Source organism: Cnephaeus nilssonii (assembly GCF_951640355.1).
Source record: "Cnephaeus nilssonii genome assembly, chromosome: 14".
Lineage (NCBI taxonomy): Eukaryota > Metazoa > Chordata > Mammalia > Chiroptera > Vespertilionidae > Cnephaeus > Cnephaeus nilssonii.
In genome coordinates, this window is record NC_137085.1 from 9383219 (window position 1) to 9403540 (window position 20322).

The 20322-nt window shown below is 36.0% G+C and overlaps 1 protein-coding gene across 3 annotated transcripts in view; it reads left to right on the forward strand.

Annotated features, from left to right (window-relative positions):
- Positions 1 to 19795, forward strand: part of RC3H2 (ring finger and CCCH-type domains 2) — a 42888-nt gene extending 23093 nt beyond the window's left edge. Inside the window, exons 11-21 of one of the 3 annotated variants that reach the window (XM_079790632.1) lie at positions 4826 to 5040; positions 5959 to 6389; positions 6956 to 7126; positions 9035 to 9181; positions 9473 to 9686; positions 12087 to 12171; positions 12483 to 12528; positions 12613 to 12747; positions 13011 to 13118; positions 13214 to 13362; positions 13957 to 19795. In XM_079790632.1, coding sequence (XP_079646758.1) covers positions 4826 to 5040; positions 5959 to 6389; positions 6956 to 7126; positions 9035 to 9181; positions 9473 to 9686; positions 12087 to 12171; positions 12483 to 12528; positions 12613 to 12747; positions 13011 to 13118; positions 13214 to 13362; positions 13957 to 14155 — 1900 coding nt within the window. In that variant the 3' untranslated portion in view covers positions 14156 to 19795. Of the gene's footprint in view, positions 1 to 4825; positions 5041 to 5958; positions 6390 to 6955; positions 7127 to 9034; positions 9182 to 9472; positions 9687 to 12086; positions 12172 to 12446; positions 12529 to 12612; positions 12748 to 13010; positions 13119 to 13213; positions 13363 to 13956 lie in introns of all 3 variants that reach the window. The other 2 variants (XM_079790631.1, XM_079790633.1) reach the window with 2 other exon arrangements.
- The last annotated feature ends 527 nt before the right edge of the window (positions 19796 to 20322 follow it).

A 20322-nucleotide genomic window follows, 5' to 3' on the forward strand; every position in this document is an offset into this window, starting at 1 on the left:
AAACTGAAGAGGTTGGACGAGATTTATGTTTTTTCACACCTTCTTTCCTTAAACTTTAGGGTTGAGTCCATAGAGGTGCCAGAAAGGAATTAAGTAGAAACCTAAGCAGGTGAGAAGCTTGAGCCTCCAGCTCCTGCTTTAATGAGAACAGTTCTACTCTATATTCTGAAATTAAGAGGGAAATCTTTGGAGCCAAACTCTCTGGGTTCAAATTCTAGCTGTTTCCTAGCCAATTAATCTGTTTTCCTCAGTTTACTCATCCATAGAGTTAGTATAATAATAGTACCTACTACTATTGTGAAGATAAAATGACTGCAGTGTGCTTTGAACAACACCTGCCACGTAGTATTTAATAATCTGTTTTGTTTTTGTTTTTAAATATATTTTATTGATTTTTTACAGAGAGGAAGGGAAAGGGAGAGAGAGTTAGAAACATCGATGAGAGAGAAACATCAATCAGCTGCCTCCTGCACACCCCCTATTGGGGATGTGCCCGCAACCAAGGTACATGCTCTTGACCGGAATCGAACCTGGGACCCTTGAGTCTGCAGGCTGACGCTCTATTCACTGAGCCAAACCCGTTAGGGCTCTGATATTATTATTATTGCCTCCATTATTGTTGGATTTCATCATAAGATTTAATTTGGTAAAGGGGTTTTAGTGCTTTAAGATCATTTCCTTGAGTCACCAGGTGATCTGAAAAGTTACTTCCACCTCTAAAATTTCATGCTTTGGTATTCTTTTATCTTAAAATCCGAGTTAAAGCATGTTCAGATTTTTGTCACCTATATCTAGTATATATACCTTCCAGGAAAAAAACTTTTCGCTAGGTTTATGCTAGGTACACAGTAAACTGCTGGTGATTTCATATAATAAATGATGGGTAAGTAAGCATTTATAGTTTTTATTTCTGTAGTTAGCATGTGATAGGGGAATTTGTTTATTAAACGATCATTATACTCTTTACCTCGGGGAGATTTTAGAAATTATATATCCGAGAGCATTGTCTAGTTAGCTAATGTTACTTGCACACTCATTCTGAATTCTGTTCTTGGCACTCTTGAAAATACATGAGATGTATAAGATATCTCTGTCTTGTAAACAAGATGATATAATTTTGGAGACAGCATTTACATAAATGAAGCAACATTGGAGCTACATACAAAAGGCCACATAGTGTATATTTCCATTTATTTGAATGTCCAGTATAGGCAAATCTATTTAGACAGAATGTAAATTAGTAGTTCCTAGGGGCTAGGGCTGGGAGAAAAGGGGATGGGGAATGAATACTAATGAGTACAGGTTTCTCTTGGGGTTGATGAAAACGTTTCAAAAATAGATAATGGTAATAGTTGCATAATCTTGTGAATATACCAAAAATCACTTAAGTGCATACTCTAAAAGGGTAAATTATATCTCATTTTAAATATGATGGACCAGGAGGAAACTTTTAAAATAAATTAATATAAATCATATATTTATTCAATCAAGAATTATGGGTCTTTTATGTGCCAAACACCAGGCCAGCTGGTGTAGTAATGAAAATGAACTGGATATACTTCCTGCCTCTAAAGGTCTTCTCGTGTAGTCTAAGAGACAGATGTAATATATAATATATTGTGAAAGGTACTGTAATGGAGTTGTGTTCCAAGTGTGTTTTGACATTAAAAAAAGAGTAACTGATTCTGCAGGGAGTTACTGTGAAAAGATTCTCAGAGGTTAAGGCAATGAGCTGGTTCCAAAATTATGGCTAGTTAGGAAGGAGGGGCTTCATCAATAGAAGGGGCACAGCTAAGAGCATGTATGTATGAGAGGGGCTGCAGCAAAGGAGAGCCTAGAATCCTGAAAGTCATCCACAGCCGTAGTCATCTAGCTGTCTGACTGAAAGTTGGTTTTTCGTTATGTCCGAATTGTTGGGGTAGCTTGCATGATTTCATGAGACCATGAACCTTGTCATAGATTTTGATGTCTTTTTCTTGATACATGTAAGAATTTTTCATCTCGAAGTATTGACCCATATTTACAGTATATAACATTTTGATATGAAAGGATCAGATAATCTATGTAAAAACACTTAGCATACTGCCTAGAATTCTAATTCCTCAGTGTTATTTGTTATAAGGAAATTCTCATTTCCTTTGTTGCCTTTATTTTACTTCAAAGACTAAATATAGCTCTAAAATATCTTTGAAGTCTAAGTCAATATATTTCTATCAAATATTACTCCACTGTTCTTTATTTCCTACATTTTAATACCCAATTACACATAGAAGTAAACATCTGCTAGACTTAAAGGCAGCACATTCTCCTTGTTGTTTTTACTCCAGCTTTAAAGGGGCTTCTCTAGTTTGAGAAAACCCTTCTAATCTAGTTGAGATACAGCGTATTGAGTTTCTGTATCATTAATAAGATCATTTCCTTGAGTCACCACATGTCAAGCTCTGCTAAAGTTTGGCTTTTTTTTCCATAATTTTTCAATTACAGTTGATATACAATATTATATTAGCTTCAGATGTACAACATAGTGATTAGATATTTATATAATTTACAGAGTGATCACCCCATCTGTCAGCATTCAATATTATAATATTATTGACTTTATTTCCTGTGATATACTTTACATGCTCGTGGCTATTTTGTAACTACCAATTTGTACTTCTTAATCCCTTCCCCTTTTTCATCCATCACCCCAATTCCCCTTCCATCTGGCAAGCATCAAAATGTTCTCTGTATCTATGAGTTTGCTTCTGTTTTGTTTGTTCATTTATTTTTGCTTTTTTTTAGATTCCACATATAACTAAAATCATATGGTATTTGTCTTTCTCTATCTGACTTATTTTACTTAGCATACATAATACCTTCTGGGTCCATCCATGTTGCTGCAGATGGCAAGATTTCATTCTATTTTTTTTTACTGAGTAATATTCCATTGTATATATGTACCACTTCTTCTTTATTCATTCATCTATTGAGGGGCACTTAGGTTGCTTCCATACCTTGGATGTTATAAATAATGCTGCAACGAACATATGGGTGCATATTTCTTTCCTAATTAGTGTTTGGGTTTCTTCGGGTAAATACCCAGAGTGGAATTGCTGGGTCCTTCTTTATCTCTTGTTGTAGCCTTTGTTTTAAATTGTTTTGTCTAGTATAAGTATTGCTACCCTAGCTTTTGTTTGTTTTTATTTTCATGAAATATCTTTCTCCATTCCTTTACTTTCGGTCTGTGTGTGTCTTTCCAACTGAAGTGAGTCTCTTGTAGACAACATATGAAGGGTCTTGTTTTCTTATTCATTTAGCCACCCTGTGTCTTTTGGTTGGAGCATTTAATCTATTTACACTTAAGGTAATTGTTGATAGATATGTAGTTATTGCCACTTTATTATTCATACTAGAGGCCCAGTGCATGAAATTCGTGCACTCGAGGGGAGGGTGCAGGTGCGGGGGAGGTCCCTCATCCCAGCTTGCACCCTTTTGCAGTCTGGGACCTCTCTGCTCCTTACTGCTTGGCTCACTGCTCCTTAGTGCTGCCACGGAGGCAGGAGAGGCTCCCACCGCCGCCGCTGTGCTCACCCACCGTCAGCCCAGCTTCTGGCTGAGCGGCGCTCCCCCTGTGGGAGTGCACTGACCACCAGGGGGCAGCTCCTGTGTTGAGCGTCTGCCCCCTGGTGGTCAGTGCATGTCATAGAACCGGTCATTCCGCTGTTTGATCTTATTTGCATATTACCCTTTTATTATATAGGATTTTTTTATCTTTTTTTCTTCTATTCTTAAAGAAGTCCCTTTAACATTTCTTCTAATACTGCTTTGGTGGTGATGCACTTTTAGTTTCGTCTTGTCTGGGGAAAGTTGGACTTTTTAAATTTGTAAATTTTAAATTTGTATTTATTGAATTTAGAGAGGGGGAAGAAAGGAGATAGAGAGACATCGATTTGTTGTTCCACTTATTTATGCATTCATTGGTTGATTCTTGTATGTGCCCTGACCTGGGGGCTAAACCCACAACCTGGTCAGGGCTAAAACTTTGACTTCTTAAAAGCCATGATGAGGTCCTGTGGAGCTGATTGCTTGGTGACTCAACAAAGAAAATCCATTGTGGGTTTTTGGTTTTTGTGTTTGTTTTTTTCATTCGCTTTGCATCACTTTGTATACTTCATTCCATTCCCTTCTCTGTTTTTTTTTTTTGTGTTTTTTTTTAAGATAAAAAGTTTGAGTATGTTGTGTTAATTTAATGAGTAGCTATTTCATTGGAGTTTTGTACATCCAACAGATATTTACTACGTGGCAAAGAACTATTTCATTTGTCCAACAAATGTTTATTTAGTGCCTTCTGTGTGCCAGGAACTGTTCTAAGTCCTGGAGAGATAGCAGTTAACAAAATGGCTGTTCCTCTGTGTGTTTATATTTCAGCTAAGCTAACTCTTAATAGAACAACCCTTTTCATGTCTGTCTTCTTTGTCCCTAAGAATACTACTGGTAGACTATGTTGTTTTTGTTGAGGACTTATTGAAAAGGAATTTTTAAAATTTTTCAATAGGAAAAACTTTCGTTCAAAAAAACAAGTGGAAAGAAACTGATGGGTCACATTAGTGCCTGGGATTTGTTTGTATTTCTTTTTGTTCTTATCAGAGATCTGTCACGATGCTGCTGTGAGTTAGCAATATTAGGTGGCAATGAAATTCATTGCCTTGTCACTATGGAAATTCCTAAAGTATCTTTCTATTAGTTGTTTTGCTATATAATTACAAAAAAATGCCTACTGAGGAAGACTTAAGAGTCATAGACAGTGATTCATCATTTGCTTTTTGTTAAATTTTCTCTCCAGTAAAATTGGTTCTCCACCCAAGACTCCTGTAAGCAGTGTAGCAGCTACCTCAGCTGGGCCCTCTAATGTTGGAACAGAACTGAATTCTGTGCCTCCAAAATCCAGCCCATTTATAACTAGAGTACCAGTATATCCTCAGCATTCTGAAAACATTCAGTATTTTCAAGATCCAAGAACTCAGATACCCTTTGAAGTCCCACAGTACCCACAGACAGGTAAGTAATTTTAGATAGTTCTAAGAAAAAAAGAAACTAATATAACATTTGCTGCCCTTAGATAAGTAAGTTAATAATTTATGTCTATCTAGAATATTTGCACTTAAAAAATAATCCTTCGGACTTCATGACCACTAAATTTCTTTTTTGCCCTAAGAATATATAATTCTACATACAAATAGTTTTAGAGTTGTCATTCTTTTTTAAAAAAATATATTTTATTGATTTTTCACAGAGAGGAAGGGAGAGGGATAGAGAGCTAGAAACATCGATGAGAGAGAGACATCGACCAGCTGCCTCCTGCACACCCCCCACCGGGGGATGTGCCCGCAACCAATGTACATGCCCTTGACCGGAATCAAACCCGGGACCTTCCAGTCCGCAGACCGACGCTCTATCCACTGAGCCAAACCGGTTTCGGCGAGTTGTCATTCTTATGAATCAAAGATAGGGTCCATAGAAGAGCTTCAGGGAGTTCTGTAAATCCCCTGAAATGATATGCAAAATGTTTGATTTATATACTTAGGTGTAATTTTGGAAAGACAACACACAACTTATATATATTTTGAAAAAGGTTTTAACCTCAGCTCCCAACAAGGTTAAGAATCGAAGATGTAATTATAATTACTTAATTCAAAACCTGTGGCAATAGATGCCCTAGGAGGAAATTTACCAACCATCTGTTAATAGCTCTATCATGTGTTTTTAGAGAGCAGTTTAACAAAGTAATGAATGTTAATGATTTTCATATAGTGGTGTCTTGAAAGGGTGTAGCTTCTTTCAAAAGCAGGGGTAACTAAAGTAAGGTCAAAGCTTATTTTATTTTCCCACATTTAAAGATTGCTTTAGACTTAAACCATTATAAAATGTTGGATTTTACTAAGATTACATTAAATATTCCTCTTTCCAATTTTTAAGGATACTACCCACCACCTCCAACGGTACCAGCTGGTGTGGCTCCCTGTGTTCCTCGCTTTGTGAGGTCCAATAATGTTCCAGAGTCCTCCCTCCCACCTGCTTCCATGCCATATGCCGATCATTACAGTACATTTTCCCCTCGGGATCGAATGAATTCTCCTTACCAACCTCCTCCTCCGCAGCCATATGGACCAGTTCCTCCAGTACCTTCTGGAATGTATGCTCCTGTGTACGACAGTAGGCGCATCTGGCGTCCACCTATGTACCAACGAGATGACATTATTAGAAGCAATTCTTTACCTCCTATGGATGTGATGCACTCGTCTGTCTATCAGACGTCTTTGCGAGAAAGATTTAACTCCTTAGATGGGTATTATTCAGTGGCTTGTCAGCAACCAAGTGAACCAAGGACAACTGTGCCTTTACCAAGAGTAAGTGATGATGGAAATAGGAATGCTGCTGAAGTGTATGGTTAAGAACCCAATGTGTGGTGTCAGACCACCCAGGTATATATCCTCGCTCCTCCACTCACTAACTGTGACTTATGGAAGTTAATTCTCTGTGTTAGTTTTTTCATCTGTTTGATGGGAATAATAGTAGTACTCACCTCATAAGGCTGTTGTGAGGATTAAATCAGAAAAACAAAGCTCTTAGAACTGGACCTGATACGTATTAATGCTCAGTAAATGTTGTTTGGATAGGAAACTGATGGGAAGGTAAAAAGAAATCTTCAAAATACAGGAATAGGGTTTACTTTCAGTACCTCCACATTCATACAAATGACTTTCCAAAACCCCAAAAGTGAGTGCTCAGATTTTACTTAAATATACCTTGACCCTTTCATTTAGTTGTGTAGAGAATATGCTAGGATGACTTCCCTATTGTATTGTTTTTTTGTCCCAAATATATAATAAATTGTTTACTTTATTCCCACAGAATATAGTTAAATTTGTTTACTGTTCCCTACATGATTAAGATTTCTTTTATCCCCCCTTAGGATCCTTGTGGTCATTTGAAGACCAGTTGCGAGGAGCAGATAAGAAGAAAGCCAGAACAGTGGGCACAGTACCACACTCAGAAAGCACCTCTTGTCTCTCCAGCTCTTCCTGTGGCAACACAGTCTCCAACACCACCTTCTCCTCTGTTCAGTGTAGACTTTCGCACTGACGTAAGCAAGGTTTCAATCACTTGATGCAGGGATAGGTCAAACAAATGACTTCAGAGCACTCGTTCAATCCAGGGTTAGCTTGTAGTGGATATTTTGCAGTGGTTTGGTTCGCAGCTGAATTTACTTCAACACATGTGAAATTTGTAAGCATTATGGATAGATTTTGTGAGACACTGAAGACCTTTAAGACATAGTCCTTTTTTCACCAAGAATTCAAAATCTTTTCAGCAGTAGAGTTCTCATTATTTTTTATGGTTTTTGTTAATAACAGCATTTATATCTGCCATTTATGAAGCACCTACTTGTGCCAGGCACTGTACTAAGCATTTACATAATGTTACTTAATTCTCACAAAAACCTTAGGAGGTAGGTGTTATCCATATTTTGCAGGTTAGGAATCCTACCCAGAGAAATTAAGTAATTTGCCCAACTAATAAATTCAGTCTATACGTAGTAGCTGAGATTTGAATCTTGGTCTACCTGAGATATTTCTTCCCTACTTTACAAAAGGTGCAGAAATGCCTACTGTATTATTCATGGTGTTTTACATCATGAATTATTGTTCTTGTCATCACAAAACAAGTTTTTAAACCAGAATCATTTCAATCTATTCTGGTGTTTTTAGTACTTTTATATTTAAACACACCATTTTAAAAAAACTCCTAGTTTATTCCCCATCCCTAGAGTTTCTAATATAAAAAGTTTTTTGAGTCTCTTCCTTATGAAAACTTTCAAACAAAAGTAGAGAGAATAGTATAATAAACCCCATGTGCCCTCACCTGGATTCCACAGTTATCAACTCAGTGAACCTTATTTGTACCCACTCTTCCTACTGGATTATTTTGAAGTAATCCTAGACATCAACTATTTTCATCCATGAACATTTCTTTTTTCTTTTTTTAACTTTAAAAAAATTTTTTGTATTTGTTGATTTTAGAGAGGGAAGGAGAGAGAGAAACAGAGATTAGTTGATCCATCTACTTATGCACTCATTGGTTGGTTCTTGTATGTGCCCTATCCGGGGATCAAACCTGCAATCTTGGTGTATCAGAACGATGCTCTAAGCAACTGAGCAACCCAGCCAGGGCCCATCCATGAATATTGCAATAAACTACTGAATTTTTAAACTAGATCCAAATTTTTTTCATCAAACTTAGACTTCTTAAGAACAGGTAAACATCTTGACAACAGAGTGAAAGATTTGCCACTTGCTTAATAATAGAAAACTGGATTTACATTTTTTATACTATGCTTTAGAAAGTATTTCCCTGAGACTCAGATCTGCTATTAGTAATATGACCTGGGATAAGTAATTTAATCTTTTTGGCCTTGAGTTTTCTTATCTATTTAATTAATAAACTAGATTTAATGATTCTTTCAACTTTAGTATTCTTGTTCTACAGTTATCCTTATAGTCTCTCTAAAATTTATCCACTTCCCCTTCTAGATCCAGAGCCTTCTTTGCATTATGTTTGTCCTTTATTTAATACTGTATGGTTTATCAGTTATGTTTCCTTATTTCCTTATCCTTTTCTCAAAATGATAAAACTACTTTAGGACATGGACTGTAATCTATGTGTATGTTTGTTTCCTTTTTTTTTCTGGAGCACCTTATGTTAGAAGCATGCTGCAAATGATTTGTTGATTGGTTTTAATAGTATCAATCAGGGATTCCTTATGAGCACTTAAAGGAAAAGGAGAAGACATTCTATTTTCTATTACTAAATAATATAAAGACAAGTAGTAAAAATACTATGTGTTATTTATGACAGTTTTTTTAGTCACTGAAGGTTTAGTTATTCACTATGAGGTCCTCTGTATTCTATAGTAGTTGCTTAATATTAGTTACAAGTGTATAAATTTAAGTTTTTTACTAATTGGCTGTGCCTTTTTCTATTTTTTAATCAGCTCTCTGACAGTGTGAGTGGGACAAAATTTGAAGAAGACCATCTTTCCCATTATTCTCCCTGGTCTTGTGGCACCATAGGCTCCTGTATAAATGTCATTGATTCAGAGCCCAGAGATGTGATTGCTAATTCAAATGCTGTGTTAATGGTATGATTCTAGGGGCTGGGAGGCTGTTATGCATGTTGACTTAGGTTTTAGAATGTTTGAATACTTTTATCTTCATTGTTGCTGTAAGTCTGAACTAAATTGAATTTAATGTTTAAATTATCTGAGCCCAGTTCGGTGGTTTAAAATAGATGTTGGATTGTCATTGAGATCTACAGCTAGTGTTGAATTTAGCAGAAAACTTAATTACATGTCTTTTGAAAGCATGTGATTGTAATACTAGCTAAAGTAATTGCCAATAATCCTATTACTGATTTTCTTTGGTTTATGCAGGACCTAGACAGTGGCGATGTTAAGAGAAGAGTACATTTATTTGAAACTCAGAGAAGGACAAAAGAAGAAGACCCAATAATTCCTTTTAGTGATGGACCTATCATCTCAAAATGGGGTGCAATTTCCAGATCTTCCCGTACAGGTTACCATACCACGGACCCTGTCCAGGCCACTGCTTCCCAAGGAAGTGCAACTAAGCCCATCAGCATATCAGGTAACCCATTTAACTGATACCTCATCTGATATACTCAAGCACAGTGGTTTTTGTTGTTTTTGTTTTGTTTTAATATATTTTTTATTGATTTCCGAGAGGAAGGGAGAGAGAGAGAGAAACATCAATGATGAGAGAAAATCATTGATCGGCTGTTTCCTGCACATCCCCCACTGGGGATCCAGCTGGCAACCCAGGCATGTGCCCTTGATCAGAATTGAACCCAGGCCGCAGAACTTCAGTCTGCAGGCCGACGCTCTGTCCACTGATCCAAACTGGCTAGGGCAGCCCTGGTTTTTGAAATTTTATTTATTTATTTTATTTTTTCCCATCACCATTTATCACCTCTATGCCCTCTTTCACCTCCACTTCCACCCCCCACCCCACAATTACCACGCTGTTGTCCGTGTCCATGAGTTTTCTCTCTTTTTTTATCCCTCTCTCTCTCTTTTTTTTTCCCCCTCAATTCCTCCCATCTCCCATCCCCCAGGCTGTCTGCCTGCTCTTTATCTATGAGTCTGTCTCTATTTTGCTTGGTAGCTCAGTTTGTTCATTAAATTCCACATATGGTACTTGTCTTTCTCTAACTGGCCTATGTCACTTGGCATAATGTTCTCCAGGTCCATTCATGCTGTTGCAAAGGATAAAGTTTTCTTTAGCATTTTTTTGTTTTGTTGTTATCTTTAGCATTTTTTAAAAATAAATCTTTATTGTTCAGATTATTACAGGTGTTCCTCTTTTCCCCCCCTCCCCCCATAGCTCCCCTCCATCTAATTCCCCACCCCACCCCATGCCCTTACCCCCTACCACTGTCTTCATCCATAGGTGTAAGATTTTTCTTCAATCTCTTCCCGCACCCCTCACACCCCCTTCCCCCTGAGAATTTTCAGTCCATTCCCTTTCTATGTCCCTGATTCTATTATATTCATCAGTCCATTCTGTTCATCAGATTTTTTATTCACTTGATTTTTAGATTCACTTGTTGGTAGATATGTATTTGTTGTCATTTTGTTGTTCATAATTTTTATCTTTACCTTTTTCTTCTTCTTCCTCTTCTTAAAGAATACCCTTCAGCATTTCATATAATCCTGGTTTGGCGGTGATGAACTCTTTGAGCTTTTTCTTGTCTGTGAAGCTCTTTATCTGACCTTCAATTCTGAATGATAGCTTTGCTGGGTAGAGTAATCTTGGTTGTAGGTTCTTGCTGTTCATCACTTTGAATATTTCTTGCCACTCCTTTTTGGCCTGCATAGTTTCTGTTGAGAAATCAGCTGACAGTCTCGTATTGGTACTCCCTTGTAGGTAACTGTTTTTCTCTTGCTGCTTTCAAGATTCTCTCTTTGTCCTTTGCCCTTGGCATTTTAATTATGATGTGTCTTGGTGTGGTCCTCTTTGGATTCCTCTTGTTTGGGGTTCTGTGCGCTTTCTGGACTTGTAAGTCTATTTCTTTCACCAGGTAGGGAAAGTTTTCTGTCATTATTTCTTCTAATAGGTTTTCAATATTTTGCTCTCTCTCTTCTTCTGGCACTCCAATAATTTGGATGTTGGTACGCTTAAAGTTGTCCCAGAGGCTCCTTACACTATCTTCATATTTTTGGATTCTTTTTTCTTGTTGTTTTTCTGGTTGGGTGTTTTTTGTTTCCTCATATTTCAGATCTTTGGTTTGATTCTTGGGGTCCTTTGATCTAGAGTTGAATTTCTGTATCTTCGTTATTTCAGACAGTGTATGCTTAATTTCTGACTGGTCCTTTTCCATTTTTTTTGGCATTCTCATTAAGGTTTTTGAAGGTCTCACTAAGCTCCTCGTAGGTCTCATCAAGTTTCTCGGCGGTTTTTAGAAGATTCTTGAGTAACCTTATAAATGTGGTTTTGAATTCTATGTCCAATAGTTTGCTTTCCTCCATTTCTTCGTGACATGTTTCTTTGTCTCCGCATTTTGGCTGCTTCCCTGTGTTGATGGAGTGGCTTTAGCATTTTATTTTAATCCTCAGTTTAACAACCACAGGAAACTCAGAATTAAATGGTTTAGCCAAGAGAACATGGCTCGTTGGATAAAATATGGATCTTTTTTGAAAAGTATCCCATTCATGCCCTAACTGGTTTGGCTCAGTGGATAGAACGTTGGCCTGCTGACTGAAGGGTCCTGGGTTCGATTCCAGTCAAGGGCAAATGCCTGGGTTGCAGGCTCAATCCCCAGTCACAGGTGTGCAGGAGGCAGTCAATCAATGATTCTCTCTCATCATTGATATTTCTATCTCTCCCTCTCCCTTCCTCTCTGAAATAAAAAACACACATATTTAAAATAATAATAATAATAAGTAAATCTTAAAAAAAATTATCTATTCACATAAAGATACTGATTTTTTACTTTTCTGATCATTGTTTCTTTATACATTTTTGTAGATTATGTCCCTTATGTCAATGCTGTTGATTCAAGGTGGAGTTCTTATGGTAGTGAGTCCACATCATCAGCACACTATATTGAACGGTAAGGTTACTCTTAATTCTTGAGGATTTTCTATTCTCAGACTTGTATATATCCTCAGAGTACAGATTCTATCCCCAATTATTCATAAAATGTGCTTTGCTAGTTTTAACTATGTAACAAATTTCTGAAAAAAATATTTACTTTTACATTTGGAATTATGACTGAGATTTTCAGGATTGATCTGTTACATAAAACATATGTAGAATATAGTTATTACTGCTTTAGCTGCTTCACTTATTTTACTTTTATTACAATAAACATGTTTCTCTTTAAAGGGACAGATTCATTGTTACTGATTTATCTTGTCATAGAAAGCATTCCAGTACTGGAGACCTTTTAAGCATTGAACTTCAGCAGGTAGGTTCTGTGTCGCTCAGCTTTGACTTTTTGAAAAATAGAATGGTGGTTGGAAGCTAACTTTACTTTTTCACCCCCCTCTAGGCCAAGAGTAACTCATTGCTTCTTCAGAGGGAGGCCAATGCTCTGGCCATGCAACAGAAGTGGAATTCCCTGGATGAAGGCCGTCACCTTACCTTAAATCTACTCAGCAAGGACATTGAATTGAGAAATGGAGAGGTAAAGAAACTGAACCTACCAGCTTCGTGCTTAAATGTATTTGTTGTTTGCTATTGCTGTGCGTAGGTTTATGTCTTTACTCTGTGCACTTTAGTGTGCCTTTTTCTTATATGCTTGCTTTTAAAACTTAACAGTAACAATAAAATTGTGGTCCCAGATTCCTTAAATAATTTTTTAGATCAATTATTGGGATTCCCACTTAAATTTAAAAGGGAAGCCCTAGTTTCCACAGGTATAAAATCGTTATTTTTTTTACATTACAGAGTGATTATACAGAAGATGCAACTGATACTAAGCCTGATAGGGATATTGAATTAGAGCTTTCGGCACTTGACACTGATGAACCTGATGGACAGAGTGAACAAATTGAAGTAAGTAACACAGGTAGATGTTTAGAAGGCTTTATTCCATTGGCAACTAAAATAAAATACTTTCATACTGAAGGATTAACACTTTATTTTCTTAGGAGATCCTGGATATACAACTTGGTATCACTTCTCAAAATGATCAGTTGCTGAATGGAACTGCAGTGGAAAATGGGCATCCAGTCCAGCCGCACCAAAAGGAGCCACTGGAGCAGAAGAGACAGAGTTTAGGTGAAGACCATGTGATTCTGTGAGTGTTAGACAGAAAATTCATAACCATGAATATTTAAAGTGAAATAGATGTGGTCTTTAATTCATTTTTGACTCTTTTTTTATCCTGTGAGGGGAAGACCTTATGTAATGGGCAATGATTTTGGTCAGTCTAGATTTTTAGGAGAGAAGAACTAAATTTGAACTAACAAAGTAGTCCATTTTAGTAGCCTGAAATTTACTTTTTCTTGGGGTAAAAATTAGTCTTTGTGCTCTAGCATCAGGTTATACTCCTCAGTCTGATAGCTAATCTTATAAACTACAAAATGGAGAGTTAAAACCTATATGAAGGGTTTCCCTTTTTAAAAATCTTGGTAAGAGAACTTGGTTTTAATATTGCCACTGTGTATAATTACTGTAAAAAATATGGGCTAATCTTAAACTTGATAGTTTGTTGGTCTGAAATTAACCAGTATTTTAATTATTGGAAAAATGGGACATTTTTAGTGATCTCTGATACTTTTTAGTGTTAAAGACATGCCTTTGCTAGAGGCTCTTAAAGTTTGGTATAACTTTTTACATATGTATTAAGTAAAGCTAATTTGTTTTCAATGTCATTTATTTTTTTTCTCAGGGAGGAGCAAAAAACAATTCTGCCAGTAACGGCTTGCTTTAGCCAGCCACTTCCAGTGTCCATTAGCAATGCAAGTTGCCTCCCCATCACCACATCTGTCAGCGTTGGCAACCTCATTCTGAAAACTCATGTTATGTCTGAAGATAAAAATGACTTTTTAAAACCTGTTGTTGCAAATGGGAAGATGGTTAACAGCTGAAAGGAGATTCATCTTTCAAATTTGTGACCATACCATGGAAGCATTTACACTAGCTTTTTATATATATATAATATATATTATATAATGTATATTTTTTTTAAAAAAAAGATATTACTGGGGGCATCCAGTTCCTGTGGACTCTTTGATACTTCAAGCCCTCTTGCATTAGCATTATGAAAAAAGAAAAAAAGAAAATTTACTAGGGTGTAACATGTTCACTTTCCAGAAGTGATTGGAATTTGGACATTTAACTTAAGCTTCAAGCAGCTTTTTATGAGTTTGTAGCAATCCGGTGCAGTAACTGAGCCATTTCCTATTTTAAATGGCTTCTATAGAAAATTAACAACTCAGTTATTAAACTAGCAGGATCCTACAATGATACATCTAGTGAAAGTAGACTTAATTAACTTATTTATTTCTATTTTATGTTTCACTAAGAGAAATTTCCATCTCATTCCAGCTGCTTTATTTATCTTTTTCATGGGACTTTGCATGGATTTTTTTATTTTTGTTTTTTACTTTGAAGAGTGGAGTTAGATGTTCTTACCATAGAATTTTGCAGGGTTATATACTAGCTTTCTTTACTGCATTATATGTAGGATTGTGGTGCAGTGCTTTTATCTGTAGCATTTAAATTTTTTTTAATTTTCCATTTTTCAATAATAGTTTCTGCTTTGTTAATATTTATACACAGGCTACTTGTTGAAGTAATTAAATATATAACCAAGTGCCTAAGTCTTTCAGCTGATGTACTAGATATTAAATTCTCCTAAGTTATGCAGAATCGTTTTTACAATTTTGATAAATTATGCACTAATGTAATGGCAGTTTTTTAAAATGCAGATTTAAGCCTGTACATTATTGATTCTGATGACTTGGCAAAAGAATCAGGTGCTTTCAGCTTTCTTGAGAAAACCCTGTATGTAGCGTTTGCACTGACTAACAAGATGGTATTGCTGGGTTTTTAATTTAAACTAATTATTTTGGATGTTCATTGCATTATCTTGGTTAAATATTGTTTATTGTTACTTGATGTTGGGGTTTAATTTTCCCTTTTTTTTTTTTTTACTGTTAGGTTGATAAGACTACGAACCATGTAATAATAGAACATTGGCTAACCTTTATTCATACTTAAAAACATGAATAATTTCTGCCCTGCTAACATGTGACTGAAAGTGTTTTGACTTGGCATCTGAAAGTATGCAGTATATTCAACTAGGCATACCCCAGATTTTTTGGAGGTATTTTATTGAAACCTAAATTTCAGTCAACATGTGAAAGCAAAAGTTGGGCATTCCTTCCTGGTGATCTTACCTATGGTTTGTTTTCCCCCATTTCTTTAAGATTAGTTTGACTTTTATTACTATTTTTTTAATTAACTTCTGTGAAGTTGTTTACTCTGAAAATTGTACTGGAATATTTTAAGCCAAGCTGATCTTTCACCAGGTGTACTGTATGTAAGGGCTTTTCCTGCTAGCAAAATGCTTAAACAGGATCATGTTATTGGTCGTCTGAGCTATTTAGTTGTTTTACAAAACCACAGAATTGTATCAGATAAGATTTTGATAAAAAGTTTTGTGCGCATTTCCAGGGGCGGGAGGGTTCACATTTCCCTGAAATTTCTTGATCAGAATGAGTAAATACTGGTGTTTGATACCTGTCTTAATGAACATGCTCATAAGGTGACTGATAAGTTGTAAATATACCTGAGAAACAAAGGGGTAGTTTTGATATTCTGGTGTCAGTATGGAAGATCTTACACATTTATTTAATACTCAACTGTATGAAGATGTTTGTAACATAACAGCACAGTAGCCTTGACTTAGTTTCCTTCGATTATTAGTACTGTACTTTTTTGCCATGGCCAGTGCTCCCTATCCCTACAAAGACATTTTATTTATTTCACTCTGTAACCTGAAATGCATAGGAACAAGAGTTTTAAACCATGTTACATTAACTTATTTCTGACATTATAAATTAGCCTAGGATATTACAGGAACATGATTGTTATATAATTTATATCAGAACCTTTCTATAAATATGCGCTTATTACATTTGAAATGCTTCCAATGTACTTTATTTGCTGTTTGTGTTTCCAAAAAGGATATGCAAACCATAATGTCTATTTCATGGATATTTAAATAGTGAGATCTTCCATGTTGAAGGTAATGTATTTTTTTTTAAGATTTAAAAATTGCTATTTTGTTACAAAATAGAGACCTATTAACAGTTCGAGAGCTCCTTATGTGCCCTCAGGGAAAGAACCCTCTGTGCAACAGAACTACGCAAAACATCTTCAGCACGCTCTGAGGGTGGATATATACTACATAAATTGATCTTGTGTATTTAACCATATCTTTTTAATTTTAAAATCAAGATTTTGAAACGTGGTTGTGCTCTTCTGGAGGGGGTTGGGATAAACTGCTTAGGTGTTTGCCTACTTGTCCAGTGAAATTACATTTGCATCAGTGTATTTTATATACCTGCCAACCTTATTGGTATTTCTCAGAACATTAATATTAAAATAATGCTTGTCTTGCAGCAGGTGATCCCATAAAACAATAACTCCCTGATCTTAAAAACTTTCTCTCATTCTCACTAACAACATAGGAATTGTTTCTGTGTGGGATTATTCTGTATGGTATTCTTTATGTAGTAGCCATCTTGTTTCTCATGGGTTTAATGTGAAGTAAAGACATTGGTTCTCTGCCACTTTAGAAGAAAGTTCAGTTTATCTGATCCTTCTTCAAAATGGTACCTGCTGATGTCATAGAAGAAAAAACACAAATCAGACATAAGATGTGACTTTTTAAAATTGGGGGCAATCCTTGTCATTTGACCCTTTTACCAACATGTGATGTATATATATGTTAGAAATCAAAGGATATAAAGCAATCGGAGAAGAAATTTATAATATTGGTAACTAAACTGCATGTGTTACCTATGCTGTAATTAGAAAACAGTAGTCTGAGATCTGGAAAGTGGGAAATGGTGTTTTGTTTGTTTTTGTTGGGTTTTGTTTTTCCACTGTTTATGTTTTTCAATTTCTAAGTCCCATTCTGAAGTCCATGTGCCTCATTTAGATACTGTGAATGTAGCATCAGTATTTCTCTTTTGTTGTTTAATTTCATTTGGTAAATTCTGAGAAAGTTACACATGTATTTCTAAACAAAGCAGATTTCCTTGTCTTTGCTGCCATGACTTCATCTTTCAATACCACCTGATATACCAATGTCATGCATGAAAGTTGTGGATTGTATTTTCAAGAGAAGGTACTTCATTGGGTCAGTGGCCCTGATTTTTTCATAGAAGCTATTTATTCTCACAAGAGAATGAAAGAAACCTCCTAATCTAGGGCTGAAAATGTCCATTTGTGTGGATCTAGTTACTTTCACTCAAATTTCAAGTTCTAAGTAGTGGGGCAAAAGTAAGCTCACAGTTGATCATAGAAATCTGTGGACAACTATAAACTTACTTTTGCCCCACCCTGTTACATAAAGCACATTCCAATTTTACATGCTACCTTGAGAAAATTACAGGATGCACAGCAGTTTGTAGGAATTTAAAATGGGATTATTTAAACATTTGAAAACATTGTTTTAAAAACCATCTAACTTGTATATTTTTTTGGTTTGTTTTTTGTTTAGTTTGTTTTTTGCATTTTAGATGTTAAAGTCGTGGTTATCTTGTTAATGGGTGGAATTTGTGATGATCAGATTCAGCATGTGATTTCAACTTCGAATCTGAATATTTCTTCCCTAGTTTCTTTGAGTCATTTTTTGAGCAGACTGTCACCAGTATTGGTGACTAGTCATTACAGGGGAAAGTTACACTGCAACTATGTATTAGTTAACTGGAAGAACTTGTCTTATGTTTTAGAGAATGAAGAGTGTTGATGGGATCACTTACTGTAACTCCTACATAAGAACCCCTTCTGCAAGCAGAACAAAAATGAATATGCTCAAGGAGTATCCCGTTTTCTGGATAAATTGAATAAATTTGCTAGTTACTCCTTTATACTAGCGGTTTCTTTGTATCCCTTTGCTGGCGAGGGAATACAAAGTGTCAAGGCCACTGATCAGAGCACTCTACATTTGAGTGGAGTCTTATTTTTACTCCAAGAGCAGTTATTCCCCCAATTCAAAATTGGCAGTTGTGGTTTTTTTAAATAAAAATTTAAAAATATCTTCAAACCAGTGGAACACAGACACTGGCTGCACTTAGTACTGCCAAAAGACAAGGTCATTTGCATATATTCCATCGATCTGTCAAGAATTAGGCCTCACTTTATAACCCAAGGCATGGAAGTGCATGCATTCTCTTAGCTGGGCAAACAATTATACTGTAGTTGTGATACAACACATGTGGCTTTTATTTGTACTGCACATATCCACTGTACAGCCACTTGGGAGTATCGTGGTTAGCTTACAGCAACTGCTGTCTGCATTTATACTGTTTATTGCATATTCTTTTCCCTGGAAGTGAAAGAGAAATGTTTTTCTTGTTGCATTGATTACATTTTATAAATTTGCTTAGCTGGAAAGTTTGGGAAAAGAGGCCTGTTTGTCAATTGTACAACCGATTGTGAAGCTCTAGTGTGAATATTTTTACGTCTGTATTAGACATTTTCTTTGCAAATCTATTGTTCGATTGAAATGTAAATGAAATTAAAGATGGTGTACACCCATCATGTAAAAAGCAGGCACCATCTCTAAGATGGATTTAATGCTCATTTTTAAGGCATATACTCAGCTTCTATTTAAAACTATAATTTAAAATAATTCTGTACAATGAAATGGGGAATATATATGGGAATAAATTCTATTCCATTTATTTCAATTTGAATTTCCAAATTGTAATGTTTCCCTTTGTGCTATAGGAATAGGATTAAGTGGGGGAAGGCTAGGACTTATAAGGCCTGTATATGGGGGGAGGGCAGAGATGGAACAATGAGGGTTGTGATGGTAGTGAATAGCGAAGAGTGAATTCTGTGTGTTTTTTCTGTAGGACTGAAGTGAAGAGATATTAGCTTTGGCTGTTCACAGAATAGAGCATCATGATTTTCAGTGTTTGAGAGAAAATTGATGGAAAAAGTTTGCAGTACTTGACATGTATTTGCATGCACAAAATAAAATTATTTGTCCACCTTAAAAGTTGTTTGTTTAGTGTCAATATTAAGGTTTTTGATACATTTTAGTTATCTTGATTTCCTTGGTATATTTTTTGGCTTAACTAAGCTATCAGATATTTCTTAAGTTGAGATTTATATATGTATGCATCATTGGGAAGGATCTGAAAGGAATAGACCAGAGAGATTGAAATATTCCTTAATTCGATCAGTCACGTCATTTATTCAGTGGGAGATGAGAACAAAGATAATACTAGTAGTTCAAGGTATTGAACTCACAGTATTTCTCCTAGTGGAGAAAATACACAAATAACTAATACAAAGCAATGTGTTGTGGAAGTGTGAAGACAGTGCTGTCAAAATGGCTCAGAAAATGGCCCTTTTCACTGGGCCTTGAGTAGTTTAATTTATTCACTTGGCTGATATATTTGAAGCCCCTGTTTGTACTGGTCTTTAAGGTTAAAGGTTAATGAAATGTGAGCCCTTTCTCTAGAAGCTCACTGTGAAAAAAGGAAAGACCAATCTGAATAACCAGCTCAGTGAACTATGTTCCAATGTAGGGTGTGTGGAAGCTCCAAAAGGGATATCATGAGGCAGGTAGTAGCGGTGGTTAGCTGGAGGAGGTACTTTGAAAAATGACCTTGGGCTAGACCTTGAAGGCTGAATAATATTTCACCAAGCAAAGATAAGGAGAAAACAGCCCTTCTCTGTAGTTATTACTCCTTTTTTATATTTGAGCGGTTGACTTACCCAAGACCTCAAAACTAGAAAGTAGTGGAATGAGAATTCTGATTCAAGTCTGTCCTTGCTCTACTTCCCAGAGGGGGTGGTGGTGGTAGTGGTTGGAACCTATTTTCCCCATAAATGTTACTGTAGAAGGAATAGATTATCTAACCTCTTAGAGCACTTAATATGTTACAGACACAGTTTTAAGGGCTGTAGGTATATTACAATCTATTACCATTGCCATCATTTTACAGATAAGAAAACTGAGTTAGAGTCCTTAGAGAATTTGCCCAGGGTCATACAGCTAGATGAG